Below are 15,822 nucleotides of genomic sequence, written 5' to 3' on the forward strand. Positions count from 1 at the left end.
CTGTGCTACGTTTCACTGTCGGACTCTAGTCCAACGTACCTATCCGATCTCACCCATGTGTACACACCAGCAAGATACTTGCGCTCCTCTTCTGACAATCGTATACTCATTATTCCCACTATGAAAACAAAGTCATATGGATAGCATTCTTTTTGCATACCAGGGCCCAGCAACGTGGAATGAATTGCCCACTGAACTTAGACACAAAGACACAGTGATCCCATTCAAGAGTGCTATCAAAACTCACTTATTTCGTCTGCAAGAACAAACTTAAAGACCTAATAATGTTTCCTACCTTAAATATTCTCAGCATGTTTATTTATGTTATCTAATTTCATGGTGTTTGTTTTCGTAATCATATCATTATAATTTTTTATCTTATAGGTGTTGTCTAATGTTGTAAAGCGTTTACAGCTTCTAAAGATTATGCGGTATACAAAGTCATTATTATTATTATTATTATTATCATGCACAAGAAATTTAAAATTTAGCTCTTTCTCACCAATAACCTAGGACTGGAATTAATTTATATTAATCACAACTGTGGAATCCTCATAAAACCAAATTGACAAATTTTCAAAGTTAATACGGACACATTATTTTCTAAATAAATATTTGTCGTAAAGTCGTACTTGCTTGGTGCGAAAAGGTCATTATGATATTTCACCGAACTATAATCAAGATCATGAAACGGACATCAAACACCTTTCACCACAACAATATTATTTAAGTCTACATATGTTAAGATGATATAATAGACATCTTCTGCAACCTAAATACTGCAGAAACATAATAAATAAATAAATAAATAAATAAATAAATAAATACATGTAAAAGCCGATTTAGCATATGTGAGTTAGGTCCGGAGCAAAAGTTACGTATACATATGTTAGACAACACCCAGTCATTGATGTAAGGGGCCTCAAACATGTACATCACGCGTACAAAACATTGTAAAAGTGCCAAAGGATATTGCTGTCTCATCACGCAGATCTGTCTTGTAACTGTAGTTTGATTTAAAACACGGAGAATCGTAGCCATATGCAATAACTTAATCTTTCAAGGTATGTAGGATATCTTTACACAGAAGTCGGCCGTTATTTAATAAAAACGACGAAAATGAGTGACAATATTAAGGAACCATAGCTGCAGTGCACAGGCACTTGATTCCGGGGTAAACTAATTGGTGAGTGTACACATTAGTTTACCCCGGAATCAAGTGCCTGTGCTGCAGTGATATTACTCTTAACCTAACTTAAAGATTTAAAATTATTTCGTGTTTTCGTAGTTGTTATCGATAAAACGTCAGACTCCTGTATTCTCGAGCTGAAGTTTTAGTTTCTCAATAATTAAGTTTGGGATTTTTTAAAATAATTTTTTAAAAGTAAATGTCAAACTTTAAAGACGGGTCACATAGGCATTATTATAAATGGCCCGACTAAAGACCCCAAGACTACCCCAAGACACACAAAATCACCACAAGACTGTCCCAAAACACTCTGAACTATCCAGGATACATATATACAGTTAAATAAAATCAAACAAAAAACGAAGACAGTAATCAGTAAAATTCTGCATTGTATAATTATCAAGTCACATAGTTTTTTTTTCTTCCCTTGTCGGTAATCGTCAAAGGAAAAACCCCAAGACTCTTGAATACACCCCAAGACACCACAAGTTATGTTTTACAGTTGAAATTGTTTTATCAGTTGAACAGAAAATCATTTAGTTTAATCTTAAATCTCCACAAATTTCATAATAATAAAAATTTTACACATTGTTTTCATTGTTAAAAGTACATTTCATCATCTGTTTTTGTGGATTTGTCATTAAAAGTTTTGTTAATACAGTAAAGAATTTCAAGAAAATAAATACATCACCCTTACATTCTAATTATTCAGTGTACCACTCTTTGTCAGAAAAATATTAGAAAAACTTTTTTAAAAAATCAGAAAGATTAATGTTTCGACACTTGATTCTGACTAATCAGTGTGTAGCTCTTTGTCATATAAAAGTGGTTTAATTAAATTTATCTATCAACAAAGAGAGAGAGAGAGAGAGAGATATAGAAATTTGTATACATATATTCTGGTTAGGTGAGAGTATTTTTGGACAGTCTTTAGTGATTACTGACAAGGGAAAACATTACTGATGTTACTATGTTACTAGATAATTATACAGTGCAGAATTTTACTGATCACTGTCTTTGTTTTTTTGTTTGATTTTATTTAATTATATACAGGTATCCAGGGTAGGTGAGTTTTTTTGGGGAAAGTCTTGCAGTAATTTTTTGGGGTTATTAGTTGTTCCAGGCATTTAGCTATGATGTTGTAGCCTCAGTTTGGTTAACAATGTAGGGGTACTAATATTAATATTATTAGGTATTCAGAACCAACTATTTCAGTAATGGGTTTCATTTGTTAGAATTTGATTGCATATACCTTTAAATGGCAATTATTTACTCTGCTTGGATCTTCATACATCCATATTTCTTTGGAAGTGTTTATTATTAACATGCCCAGAGAAATTAAGCAAAATTAGTGTTAAATTATGTGAAATTTTTTGGAATAGGTTAACCTAAAGGTGTGTTCCAGGACAAACTGGATTGAGTGTTTCATGTTGTGATGTCACAATGAAAGCAGCATTCACTTAAAAACAAATGCTTACTACCCTATTATTTTTCATGATAGACCTGATGTTCTGTTGATTCAGCAGAGTGTCTGGCTACCATTGCAAAAGTCTTGAGTGATCAGTAATTTTTGTCTGACTTTTTTTATTATGGCATTTAAGGTGCAGAGCAGTCAGCATTCAGCACTGAATAGGATTTGGTCAAAATATTTTACTATTAAACTTGAGAGCAATTGCAATTTATGATCGTTAGTAATTTCCTACTTGTTGCATATATATCTTAAGAATTCAGAATGTATTTTTCACACCATCACACCACCTTCATCAGTGACTAATGTTGATCATGTGAGTTATAATGGCCAGCCATGTGGTATGAGGAGATTGGTGTAGACAGTTGGTTATTCTAGCCCCTCTTTGCTGATTAGTATTTGCCTCCAGTTTCATATTTAAGCCGCCTCCTTCACCTTCCTTTTCCATGTCTTGTCCTCTGATGTGATGACCTTGGTCTGATTGGGAATGATGGAATGTCCCATATTGCTTGTACTTTAATGACCGATGATTCTCTGCTGATGTATTTCTTAAGCCTTATTTCTAACACTCTGCCCATATTCCTGATGTATTATTCTCAGTCACTACATTTGATATAATAAACCGTACCCTAATTTTCATTACAAGTCACATGATCAACATTAGTAGCTGATGAAGGCAGTGTGATATTACCAAAAATTTTGAACTCTTAAGATATTTTTGCACTGAGTATGTGAAATTATGAATATTCTTGATTTATCCAGTGAAATGAAGGAACCTATTTCAGTTAAATTACAATTTAATTTAATTTTTGTAATTGCGCCAACATGACCTGTATGACTTTTACTATAAATATACCTTGTAGTTATGATGTAATAGCATCGACATGGAAATTACTCCTGTACAGTATTATTGCCTCCTTAAATTGATATATAGGAAGAATTAACTGGGGATGTATGTGTGTGTGTATGATTTGGATTTTTAATGTAGATTTAACAATTTTTCAGTCATATCACTATGATGTCTGCAGTGACAGTTTTATAGTGATGTCTGGCGTGTAGCATGGTGTCCCACTCAGTCACATTATTCTGACACCAGGTCGACCAGTCCTAACACTAACCTCTTAATGCTTAGCGCCAAGTGAGGCAGCTGTTAGCACCATTTTTGTAAGTCTTTGGTATGACTCAGTGGGGGGATCGAACCCATGACCTCCCACATCCGAGGCGGACGCTCTAACCTGGGGATGTGTGAAGGAACCATTAGATGCACGAATGACTTGACTGATGTGACTTACCATAATATATTTTGTAGTATTGGAATACCAAGTACATGTATAGAAAAACAACAGCAATAAACATTACCAACAACAAAAAAAACTAAGAAATACAAGCAAACAAAAGAAAAGCAGAGAATAAATAGATGACCTGTGCCTTTGCTTGCTTACTTGGAGAAACATAGTGGGTGCTTACAATAGTTTTAAATGAAAATATTGCCCCTTAGCACATCCAGGAAGACTTATGAATAATACAAATCCAAATTCATGACAATCTTTAAAATCTTTGTATGTCCTTCTCCAGCATTCATAACAAGCAGGATTTTTTATTATATAGTAGCTGAGTATCAATCAGCTACCTTCTAATAGTTGTATCTGTAGATGATACTGAGAAATAAGATATCTGACTGGTCCTTAATATAAAGGGTGGAAATAAATGGTGACCAACATGAAAATCTTCTTGTTGCATCTCCTCTTCAAGGAATAGTCATATTGACATTGTGTGATATGAAGTAAGTTGGTCCAAAATGAAAATTATGTAATTGTGACCTCACAAAATTTGAAAAATGTTGTAAAAAAAAGCTGCTTCAGAATGACTGGGCATACCAACATTTTAAAAACAAAACCTTGTTGCATGCAATATATAGTTTTTAGTTTAGTAAAATAGACCTGATCGGACATCTAAAATAGCTGCCTTGACATGCCTCCTGAAAATATATGGTATTTCGGCTGAGGGAATGTTCTTATAGACATGGTTTTTCGTTAAAATACTATAATTATGTGGCTGGTTTTGAACTGAAGTGTAGTTTGTTTACTTCCAGCATGGTTTCATCATGACCCTCTTGAAAATCGTGTTACTGAATGAAAATGGGGCTCATTGACCTCCAACGTAGCAGCCATCTTGAAAATCATGTTATTACTTCTCCTTTGCATGAATGATAGCATTGACATGGAGGGGTTTCACTAAAATAAATCTTGCATGAATGATAGCATTGACATGGAGGGGTTTGCATGAATGATAGCATTGACATGGAGAGGTTTGCATGAATGATAGCAGTGACATGGAGTGGATGGGTTTTTTCACTAAAATACATCTTGTATGACTAATAGCAGTGACAAGGAGGGGGGGTCACTAAAACACATCTTGCATGAATGATAGCATTGACATGGAAGGGTTTGCATGAATGATAGCATTGACATGGGGGTGGGTGGGTTTTTCACTAAAACACATCTTGCATGAATGATAGCATTGACATGGGGGTGTTTGCATGAATGATAGCATTGACATGGAGGGGTTTGCATGAATGATAGCATTGACATGGAGGGGTTTCACTAAAACACATCTTGCATGAATGATAGCATTGACATGGGGGTGGGTGGGTTTTTCACTAAAATACATCTTGCATGAATGATAGCATTGACATGGTTTTTTTTTCTTCACTGAAACACATCTTACATGAATGACAGCATTGATATGGGTTGCTTTTTTCTCACTAAAACACATCTTGCATGAATGATAGCATTGACATGGGTATTTTTTTTCTCTCACTAAAACACATCTTGCAGTAATTTCATTGGTTAAGATCTGACTATTGTGAAGTAGTTTGAAATATAAGATCTAAATGACCTTGGAGTTCTGGTAAAGGTCAAAACTATAATTTTTTTTTGTATTTCATTAATTACAACAAGAAGTTCATTTTTCCTGTCAGCTTTCCCCAAGGTTAGCTGACTTTTATAAAAATTTGTCCAGCTTTGGAGTATGTGCTACTTTATTTTTTATACCAGACATTACTTTGATATTGTTGAAGTTCATATGTGTCATGAGTGTGGGTTATGTATAATTCAAGTGTTTTTGAAATACCTATGTCCCCATCATTTATAATTCCCTCTAGTTGCTGCCTTTTGTATCCATACACTGTGAGCACCTATTTTCAGAATTTAGTGGTTCTTATGATTGCTGATGACAAAATATTTCATTTTTTATTATTTGCATTGTTAGCATTCCTAGCATTAAATGGTTTACCATACACTTGTTTACATTTTTATCCTTTTCATAGCCATCTAGCAAAGAGGATGATGGAAAGATGCCAGCAATTCTGAGTTTAGGTTAAATATCCAAAGAGAAGACATTATGACCTCTGTCTTCCACACCGGTCCCGTGACAGCTCTGCACATCGTTTCTGATAATGAAGTTCTAGCTGGTAAATGTTTATTCAACTTTAAATTCAGTTATCCCCAACAGGTTTAAAAAGTTAATAGAATTGAACATTGTAGAATTGTTAATATCACAGTTTGATGGGACAGCACTTTTAATAATTTCTCGCTATTTAAATTTGTGTAAATACTTTGATTACAATCAATATTTTTAGGATATTTTTTGTCTGCATGTTTCAGGTCCATAGACAGGAAGAGCTTATGTGATGGTCTGTTGTCTTTTGTCCATGAACCTTCAATCAGTTAGCACAATTTTGTTATTGCTGCTTCTCAAAAACTACTTGGAAAATTTTCGTAAAACTTTACACACACATTTATCTCATGGTCATGTTGGTCCTAAATGAAAATGGCACCACTTGGAGATCCAATATCACTGCCATCTTGTTAATCTTGTGATGACTAATCCACATGGTCATGTCAACATGTTGTTTTCATGAAAAGACTTCTTACTTATGATTATACATACCAAGTCTCTTGGGTTAGTTTTTTTTATTTCAGACCCAATCTTTTGATCTACTGATTTGCCGACAGAAACTCCTGGAAATAAAAGATCTGCCAAGTATAGATATTTCCTGCTAAGCAGCATCTGCCAAGCACAGATATTTCAGCTTAAACAACATTTAGTAGACTTTTATGCCTATCATAATCTGTCAATCAAGCAGTTATCGACCTAACAACCTATTAAATCATGGGTCATAACACTCTCTGATTCAGTTATTGTACATGCATAAGTTGTTTTACTTATCAATATTTCAATATGTAATGCATCATATAAAACAGCTTGCAGGCAACCCAACAAGTTTAAAACAGTCCTTGATCTATTTGGAAATATAATAATTTTGATGCCATGTTGAAATGTATACTACCAGATTCAAAAGAAAATATACCATTCAAAAAAATGAAATATGTTTGCAATTTCAATAGTACTTGGTTAAATGAATTCAAATGTTTGAAATGTAGTGAAAAGAGAGAAAGCTTTGTGTACTGCACAACATGCAGCACATTTCATTATTTCTAGCTGGGGGAAAAAATGATCTTGAAAAGTATGTTAAAAGTATGTTAAATTATTTTTTGAGAGATTAAGAAAATAGCACAAGAAAATTAATTGAGTTGACTATTATTTATTTTAATAAATTTGCTTAGTTTCAGTATGATGTGCACTTTGTGCTTAAATTTAAGACAAAATGATTGTTACGCTAATCTAAAAACTTGACATGCATTTATGATGTCTAGCTGGTCCTGAATAAAAATGGGGCTGCTACAATGTCCAATATGCCTGCCACTGTGGCCATCTTGAGAATTTTGTTATTACTACTCCAGAATGGAAAGTTGTACTAACATGGGGTTTTAACAGAAAACTATTTGTCCTGAATGAAAATTGTGTCAATCCTTTACACAATATGGCCACAATAGTGACAATCTTTAAAATCCACCTAATTGGATGTTGTCATAGCAACATGGGGTTTTCACTGAAAGACTTCTTAAGATGATTAGTTTGTCCTAAATAAAAATGGGGTCAGTATGATGTCCAGTATGGCCACTACAGCTGCCATCTTGGAAACCGTGTTGTCCCTACTCCTTCTGAACAGAAAGTCATATTGCCTTGGGATTTTTGCCCGATGACTTCTGGTGAGGTTTAGTTGGTCTTATATGAAATGGTGCTGATCTGATATTCAGTTTGGCCACCATGGCATCCATCTTAAATGGCCATCTTGAGAATATTATCACTACCAGTGCTAATAAGAACCTGATAACATGATGCCCAGGGATCCTCTAATTTTAGATTGGGCCCATCCTGTATTCTAATTGAGGTGCCCATTGGGCTTGTTGAACAAAAATTTAATTTTCCTGAGGAAACTTTGATGGTGCTGATGAAATGTGTAAATGTATTTTCAAGATGTTGACATGCCTGCTGTAACATGAGGGAATCTAAATCAGATCAACACCGTCCTACATGAAATTAAGATCTGAAATTGAAGCATGGCATGTAATGCTAAAAATACAATGTTGTACTCCCAAACCCCTTGACATGATCTTGTTTTGAGAAAATACAATTTTCAATAATCTTCAAGAAAAAGAAAGGAAAGAAAGAAATTGAAAAACAAGACCACTTTCAGTATATCCCCATTACATGTAGCATGTATTAAAGGTAAACGGTCATATTTGGAATTGATGTAAAACTATCCCTTGGGCAGTTTAAATAGCGGTAATTAAATGCAAAGGTCAGGTATAAACCACCATTTCACATATTACTTAACTTACTGACAATAGCTTGTGAGAATCGTTTGAAGGCTGCAGTGGGTGAGCCCATTGTGCTAATTTGCTTAGGTAGGATGAGTAAGTGGAACAACCCATTACAGGTAATCATTGAGATCCAAAATACATGTACAAGAACAAAGTTCTTACATATCATTGCCTTGAATGAGAATGTTTAAGCCATATGTATTATATTTTTGACAAGTTTGTGAACAGTGGCAGTGTTTCTTTAAAGTTGGTTTTCACTGCACATATAGAATGCAAAGCATGATCATTTCATTTCTCGGAATAGTGTTCAAGTGTAATTCAGTTTTGAAGCTGATTTAGAAAGCAATTTGCTGTCAGTAAAGCCCAACAAAATAATTTCAGAACTCTTGGTTGACAGAGTTTTACACTGTAAAGCTTGCCAGCGAAAAAGAGAAAAGGGGGGGGGGGGCTATTAATTCTGTGTAAGTCACCAGCCTGGGGCCTGTGTCTAAAAACAATTTTCTTTGAGCACTAGCTACTAATGAATGGATGGTATTATCAGCATGTTTTTGTTTTACAAAACAACTTTTTATGATGTCTAGATGATCCTAATGGTGCGATTCAGACATTCAATATGCCTGCCATCATGTCTAGATGATCCTAATGGCAATTCAGACATCCAATATGCCTGCCATCTTGAAAATCTTGTTATCACTATTCCTCCTGAATGAAGGGTCATAAAAGCATGGTGTTTTTCCTGAACGATTCCTCCTGAATGAAGGGTCATAAAAGCATGGGGTTTTTCCTGAACAATTCCTCCTGAATGAAAGGTCATATAAGCATGTTTTTTTTCCTGAAGATTCTTCCTGAATGAAGGTCATATAAGCATGGGGGTTTTCCTGAAAGATTCCTCCAGAATCAACGGTCATATAAGCATGGGGGTTTTCCTGAAAGATTCCTCCTGAATCAAGGGTCATAAAAGCATGGGGTTTTCCTGAAAGATTCCTCCTGAATGAAGGGTCATATAAGCATGGGGGTTTTCCTGAAAGATTCCTCCAGAATCAACAGTCATATAAACATGGGGGTTTTCCTGAAAGATTCCTTATGATGTCCAGTTGGTTGGAATCGAAAAGAGTTTTGATGAGACTTCTAACAAGATTGACAGTTATTTTGACAGATTAATCCAGTTCCAGATTATTTCTTTTAAGCATATATTTTTCAAGTTAAGTAATATTCATATAGTCCATTTAATCTTAAGACAGATGTAAAATATACTATAAAATAATGATTGTATCATTCGTGAATTATGGATACTATCAGGATGCTGTAATTAATCTCCTTGAGTTTACAGCTTTACCCAAATTACACAGAGCTGCAAGTAGATCTTTAAATGGGTTGATTATTATATTGAAAGTTTTCTATTTTCAGGCATAGGTTCCAGGTTGTACCTTTATAAAATTGATTTGCAGACCTGTACCAGTTCAAGAGAGGTACTACCCTGCAGAAATGTACATGGTATCAGACAGAAACCTGGTTAGTTTTCCTGTATATGATATGATCTGTACATTATTGAAATTTAACATGCACGCAAGGGTCTCACACTATGGTCTTGATCTTTGTAAAAACAATAAGGATTTCATTTCTAATCTGAATTTGGTCAGACTTGATAAATACATTTATTGCTAACAATCTTGGATGAATTCGATTGATACCATATTTCTGAACATCTTTTGATGAGACAGCTATGTAAAGTAGTATCATAAAGTCACAGATGAGTTCGATTGTGAGCATGAGCCATGCTCATTAATGAGTTGATCATAAATGAGTTTGATTGTGAGCATGAGCCATGCTCATTACTGAGTTGATCATAAATGAGTTCGATTGTGAGCATGAGCCATGCTCATTAATGAGTTGATCTTGTATTGGATTGAATTGAGCTTTGAATCCTGCAGAGGCCATATTTCTGAACATCTTTTTATCAGACTTGCTATGTAAGCTTATACAGTAAAACTAGTATTGAGTGACCTCTGCTATGAGCAGCTACCTGTCATTTATGACCTCAATCATCATGCATGGATCAATTTTGCTATATAAATCCACCATCATCAGTGACCACCTGCAGAATGCAACCAGTGTCTTTAATTTTCTGGTAAAAAGTATATTTTGACACTACTATGAAATACTGTTTTAGGGATTCATTTCTTACCCTAGCGACTAAGCCTATGGGCCAGTGACTCTAAAGTTATTGAGATCCCCACCCTAAGACCATATTTATGCTTACTTGGCATGAAATGACAGATTTAACACTGGTCCCAGGCTCCATCCTCTCCCGCCCACTCCATGAATATAGTCCCTAGATCACTGCTTAGAAACTTTCTTGCTATCTACCAGAAATACCATAGTTCATGTATACATGATTCAGACAATAGAGTTTTGCTATGTAAAGGAATGTATATTTAATTTATGTGATCTTTTTAAAGGACAATAGAAATAAAATTGAAAATAAAGTGGTGTATCATACAATGTAAATTATTTTAATAAATGTTGTGCCTTAATTTGGGAAACAGTTTTCCATATTTATAATGATCCAATAAGTTTGATTGTAAATTTTCATAGGTATTGATATAGCTGCTATCGATAAATGCAAACCAGTAGATTTAATTATTAATATGATTTTCTTATTTAAGAAAGGTATTCAAGATGAAAAAAGGATTCTGCACAAATTTTATTGAGAATAAATATTTTCCAAGTAAACTTAGGACTCACCTGTATTGGGCAAATATTTCGATGAAAGGTTGGCAGTATGCCTTACAAAATCTCAAAACATCCACATTGTCTGACTTTCTTTGTCTCTCTTCCCCATCACTCTCTTCCTCACTGACTCTCTTTCTCTCTTTGTGTGTCTCGCTCTCTCTCTCTCTCTCTCTCTCTCTCTCTCTCTCTCTCTCTCTCTATATATGTACATCATGTATGTGAGAGAGAGAGAGAAAAAAAGAGAGAGAGAGAGTGAAAATTGCATCCCTGTATGTGAGTTGGCAAATAAAACAACTGTACTAAAATATTCTTTTTAACCCTGATATTCAGTTAATATCTTTATTTTTTTAGAAAACAGAGCTTTTAAAGGAAGAATAGTTTCTAAAACTTTTTAAAATCATATCAGAAATCTAATGTATTCCAAACTTGAAAATTATTTTGGGAAATGTTTTGCAACTATTGTGTGTTTACTCATTCACTATCAAAATTACATCAAGAACTGCACACATTTATCTATTTTTATTATATACTTAAGTGTGACATACAGAGACTTTTTGGCATAATAAAATTTATATATTTTTGTTCATTCCTGTATTTTCACATTACAAATATATCCTTTAATATATTTTCACATGTGAAACTATAAGATTTCACATCATGCCATGTGATGCATGTTTGTGTGTTCCCATAGTAATTGTACCTGTAGCAACAAAAATGAGTCCTTTATGAGCTAGAACAGATACATAGAAACTGCTTTACATTACAGATATGGAAATCAATCTTTGATAAAGAATTTTGACCTGATGCTGTTCACGTCTCTCTGAATTTATATCCCCTTACTTCCTTGGCAAAAATGACAAATCAACTGTGATGCCTTACTGAATCGAACTTGCGTTGTTTTCATATGGGGTAAAATAGCATACAAAAATGACCAAAGTGGAATTTAGATTAGGTCAACCCAGTCCTACCACTTTCTTAAGTATATTTATATGATTAGCTGATGAAGGTGTGGTGAATTTAAGAAATGGGGGTTACTTGGTTACAGTTTTGTGGCGAAGAGTGAGTTTAATCTTCTAAATTTTGATTCTGGAGCAAGTTTGGTATATTATAAAAAGAAAGTTTTCTTTTCATTATGTTAATATGAGATATATTTCATATTGTGGTACCAAAAACTATATATTTTAGCTCATGGCTTTGCCACTTATGTTTTTGGTACCACACAATAAAATATATCTGGTATTAGCATAGGAAAAGAAAATATCCACTTTATATCGCAAATACTATGAGTATTATATTTATTTATATCCCAAATACATCATGAATGGTATGTTTATCTATTTATTGTTATTTTTACATGCTGTTTTTGACACTTTTATAGATGTTCCTTGCATGATTGTGATAATTTGATTTATTGATGCACTTCAAGCTGATGTCATTTGAATTTGAATCAGATATGGAAATGATAGTAGTTTCCTTCAGTGTTGGATTTTTGTTTCCAAGTTATCCCATTATCTCCAAATCTTTCTCAAACTGGGAAATTCTGAAATGTACCAAAAACAAATCATTCAGAAATTCTTTGGTAGACTCACTGATGCTGTTTTGAAAATTAATTTAAGTAAAAGCAAGTTTTGCTGTGTTTTTGTTACATTTTGTGGAATATCATGGGACATGGTAAAGTTAAACCTCTAGAAGTTAAGATCAAGGCTGTCTCTGAATTCTCTATCAGTAAAAAGCAAGTTGGTTCTTCTTATTTTATGTATTCATATTGCTTTAACTTTTTTATCTCTCAGGAAAGGAACAAAGTGTACCTTTGATTCCTTCACACTTTTTTTCTTACAATTGCAGCAGGCAACACAGTATTAAAGTTGGCATTTTGGAAAAACATATCTGCATTGTTCCCACTCATTCCACTAGCATACATGTACATTGGGGAGATTACTGACTCTGATGTCATACATATCAGCATCCCAAAGGCTGTCAGAATATATACATTAACAGAGCATCTGTTTTTAACTCCATATTTGAACATATCTGATTTGCTTTTTGGAGATGGGTTGTTTCTCTTGGAATAACATTGGCTAGATGTTTTGTTTTATATTGTATTACATCCTTTTATTTAATTAATTATGATAACTACTTGGATGACAGTATTAAATATTTGAATTATTAGCAGATAGGAATTCACAACTAAAACAGTTTATATTATTTCAATGGTTGTAATCTTTGTAGATGAATGTGTTTGGGGAAGAGCTGAGAACACATTATGTGTGTTTGGACAGAAAAGTTTTGTCATTGTTGGCCTTCACCATGGTAATGATGCCCCGGAGATCAAGTCAGACCCGACAGAGGTAGAAGATTGGATCTGGGATGTTACTTGGCTACAGGTATTACTAACTCAAAAAGCTCTAAGGGAAGTAACTGGATTTGAACTAAGAAAGACTTGGAAACATCTTCAGTTCTTTGCTTCCCAGTATTTTCTATTTTTAAAGGTACAGTGTGACCCCGCTATAGCGCGCTCCATTATAACGCAAATTCAGATATAACGCGGTCATGGCATTTCTCCCAAAATTTCATATGCATGTAATTTTCTTGTGCAAAAAAAAATTTAAAAAAATCTTAAGTATGAAAAAAACCGCAAAAAGTTGCTTATCATTTTCGGGAAGAGATCGCGTATGAATAATGCAAGACGATTGTGGCTTGGCTCCTGAAATTTTATATGTATTTTTCTAGTACACGAAAAGTATTTTTTTCTTCTTCTTTCTTCTTAAAAATAAGAAGAAGAAAAAATGCATAAAATGTTTATTCTGGGATCGCGTAGGTCTTCACCAATGTTGCAAACTTGGATTGTTTTTCCTTATTGGCTGCAAAACATACCATGTGGCTTTTTTATTTGTTGGCAACATTGTTAGCTGTTTAAACTTTTATATACAACCATTCGTTTGGAGTGCAGAAGGAAGCCGCAAACTGGATATAAAATGCACTGAAATTTATCAATTGTTACATAAACAAATTCTTTGTCCATACTGACAAACCATCTAAACAGTGCATTGTTATATTATAATCCACTTATCTTGACATCTAGCACGAGTTCTGTATGTTGGGAAATATCCGATTTTTTGTTGTTGACATTTCTGGTAACCGAGATCAACCGGACGAGGCATGGTGTCGTAATCTATCTTTCATCGTATTTTTGGCCGCTCGCTAGTAATTAATATATTTACAAAGACTGACATTTGTATGTGGACGGCAAGTAAAATTCCTCTTCGTTTCACTCAGAATTAAATTTTTCAGAACGCTCACGTTTTCTGTAATAATCCCTGTCATCAGAACACATGCGTCTCTATCGTCCGTTGACCCTTTGTTAATTTTCAGACGCATGCATGGAAGGCAGCATCACACTGCTACCACAAATGTAAAAAAAAATAATCTTACTTATTGATTTATTCAGTAGGCATTGAGGGACAGTAACTAGAATAGTCTAAACGATGGCCAATTCCTTTTTAAAAATGTACCCAGATAAAATAGTTTGCTGAAATTTCAAAGGAAACAGATTACCTTTGAAGCACCAACTGTTATGAAAACGTGCTCAGCAAATGGAAAAAAATACCAGTCTCAATCATGCAATACAATTATTTGATGTTGCCTCTACAATAAGAAATGGGCATTCGTTTAGTTATCCAAAGCTGTCCTTTAGCGGTGACTTCAATAGTGCATGCAGCATTCATCAAAGAAAGCCAACTGCAATCTTTCAATAACAGCAAAGAACTTTTCTTCAAAGGAAGTCAGCATCGAACTTAAATAAAAGTGATGGAATTTTGATCGATTTTTGCATTTTCCAACGTGACTGGAACACGTTAACTGTGCTGTGAAAGTTTCCTTTTTGTAGGGAAAAGGTTTATGCTAACAGCGGCTTAAAACGCAAACTAACTTTTACCGACTTGGAACGTACTTTAAAGTAAATGTGCTTCGTCATTTGTTACGTGATTGTGCTGTGTTTTACCACTGAATTCAGACCAATATGACCTGTTACAAAATTAATGAATATTTTAAAGCTGTGTGTGCATATTTTTGATGGAATCACTTGTATTGTGAATTCAATGTATATGATGAGGTTCGCAGGTGAGTACAGTCTTGATACTCTATTCATGCTGTACATTAGACATTTATATGTAAACAGGATTCACATATATGTACCAATTCATGGTTCTCTAAATAAAGTAAACTATCATATTATTATGTCTTCTGTTTTCACTACAGGTGTATTTCTCATTTAATATGCATCAATTCAAGATGGTAACTGTGCAGACGAAGCACGTATTTTACCCCCCGCATTTATTACCCACACAATTTTTTTGTTTGTTGGGGTGGTGGTACATTTTCTTCAGCTAACTGACTAGGTTGCATATAACACGGTTCGGTATATAACGTGGTCGGGTTTTATGGCTTCCAACTACCGTGTTATAGCGGGTTCACACTGTATATCTTTTCATCTTTTAATCAGATTAAATAAACTGCTGATAGATCTATCAATAATTCATACTTAGTTTCAAATACAAATGTTGATTATAGATTTGTCTTCTTTACTTGTACATTAAATACAATTTCTATTGATCATGCTGCATGTAATGTTGTTAAGTTGTAGGAATGACTGTAAATTAATTATGTAATGTACCTGTGTGTCCAGGAGATGTCTTTGGGAGGTA

At 34.1% G+C, this 15,822-nt stretch overlaps 1 protein-coding gene across 2 annotated transcripts in view; it reads left to right on the top strand.

Annotated features, from left to right (window-relative positions):
- The first annotated feature begins 920 nt into the window (after positions 1-920).
- LOC149771853 (tRNA (34-2'-O)-methyltransferase regulator WDR6-like) overlaps positions 921-15,822 on the top strand; it is a 125,513-nt gene continuing 110,611 nt past the window's right edge. The window contains exons 1-4 of one of the 2 annotated variants that reach the window (XM_089948130.1): positions 921-1,064; positions 5,986-6,129; positions 9,794-9,898; positions 13,349-13,503. In XM_089948130.1, coding sequence (XP_089804256.1) covers positions 6,060-6,129; positions 9,794-9,898; positions 13,349-13,503 — 330 coding nt within the window. In that variant the 5' untranslated portion in view covers positions 921-1,064; positions 5,986-6,059. The remainder of the gene's footprint in view (positions 1,065-5,985; positions 6,130-9,793; positions 9,899-13,348; positions 13,504-15,822) is intronic. The other variant, XM_089948131.1, reaches the window with a different exon arrangement.

The sequence above is a fragment of the Sinohyriopsis cumingii genome, unplaced genomic scaffold (genome assembly GCF_028554795.1).
Source record: "Sinohyriopsis cumingii isolate HCF-2022 unplaced genomic scaffold, ASM2855479v2 utg001628l, whole genome shotgun sequence".
NCBI lineage: Eukaryota > Metazoa > Mollusca > Bivalvia > Unionida > Unionidae > Sinohyriopsis > Sinohyriopsis cumingii.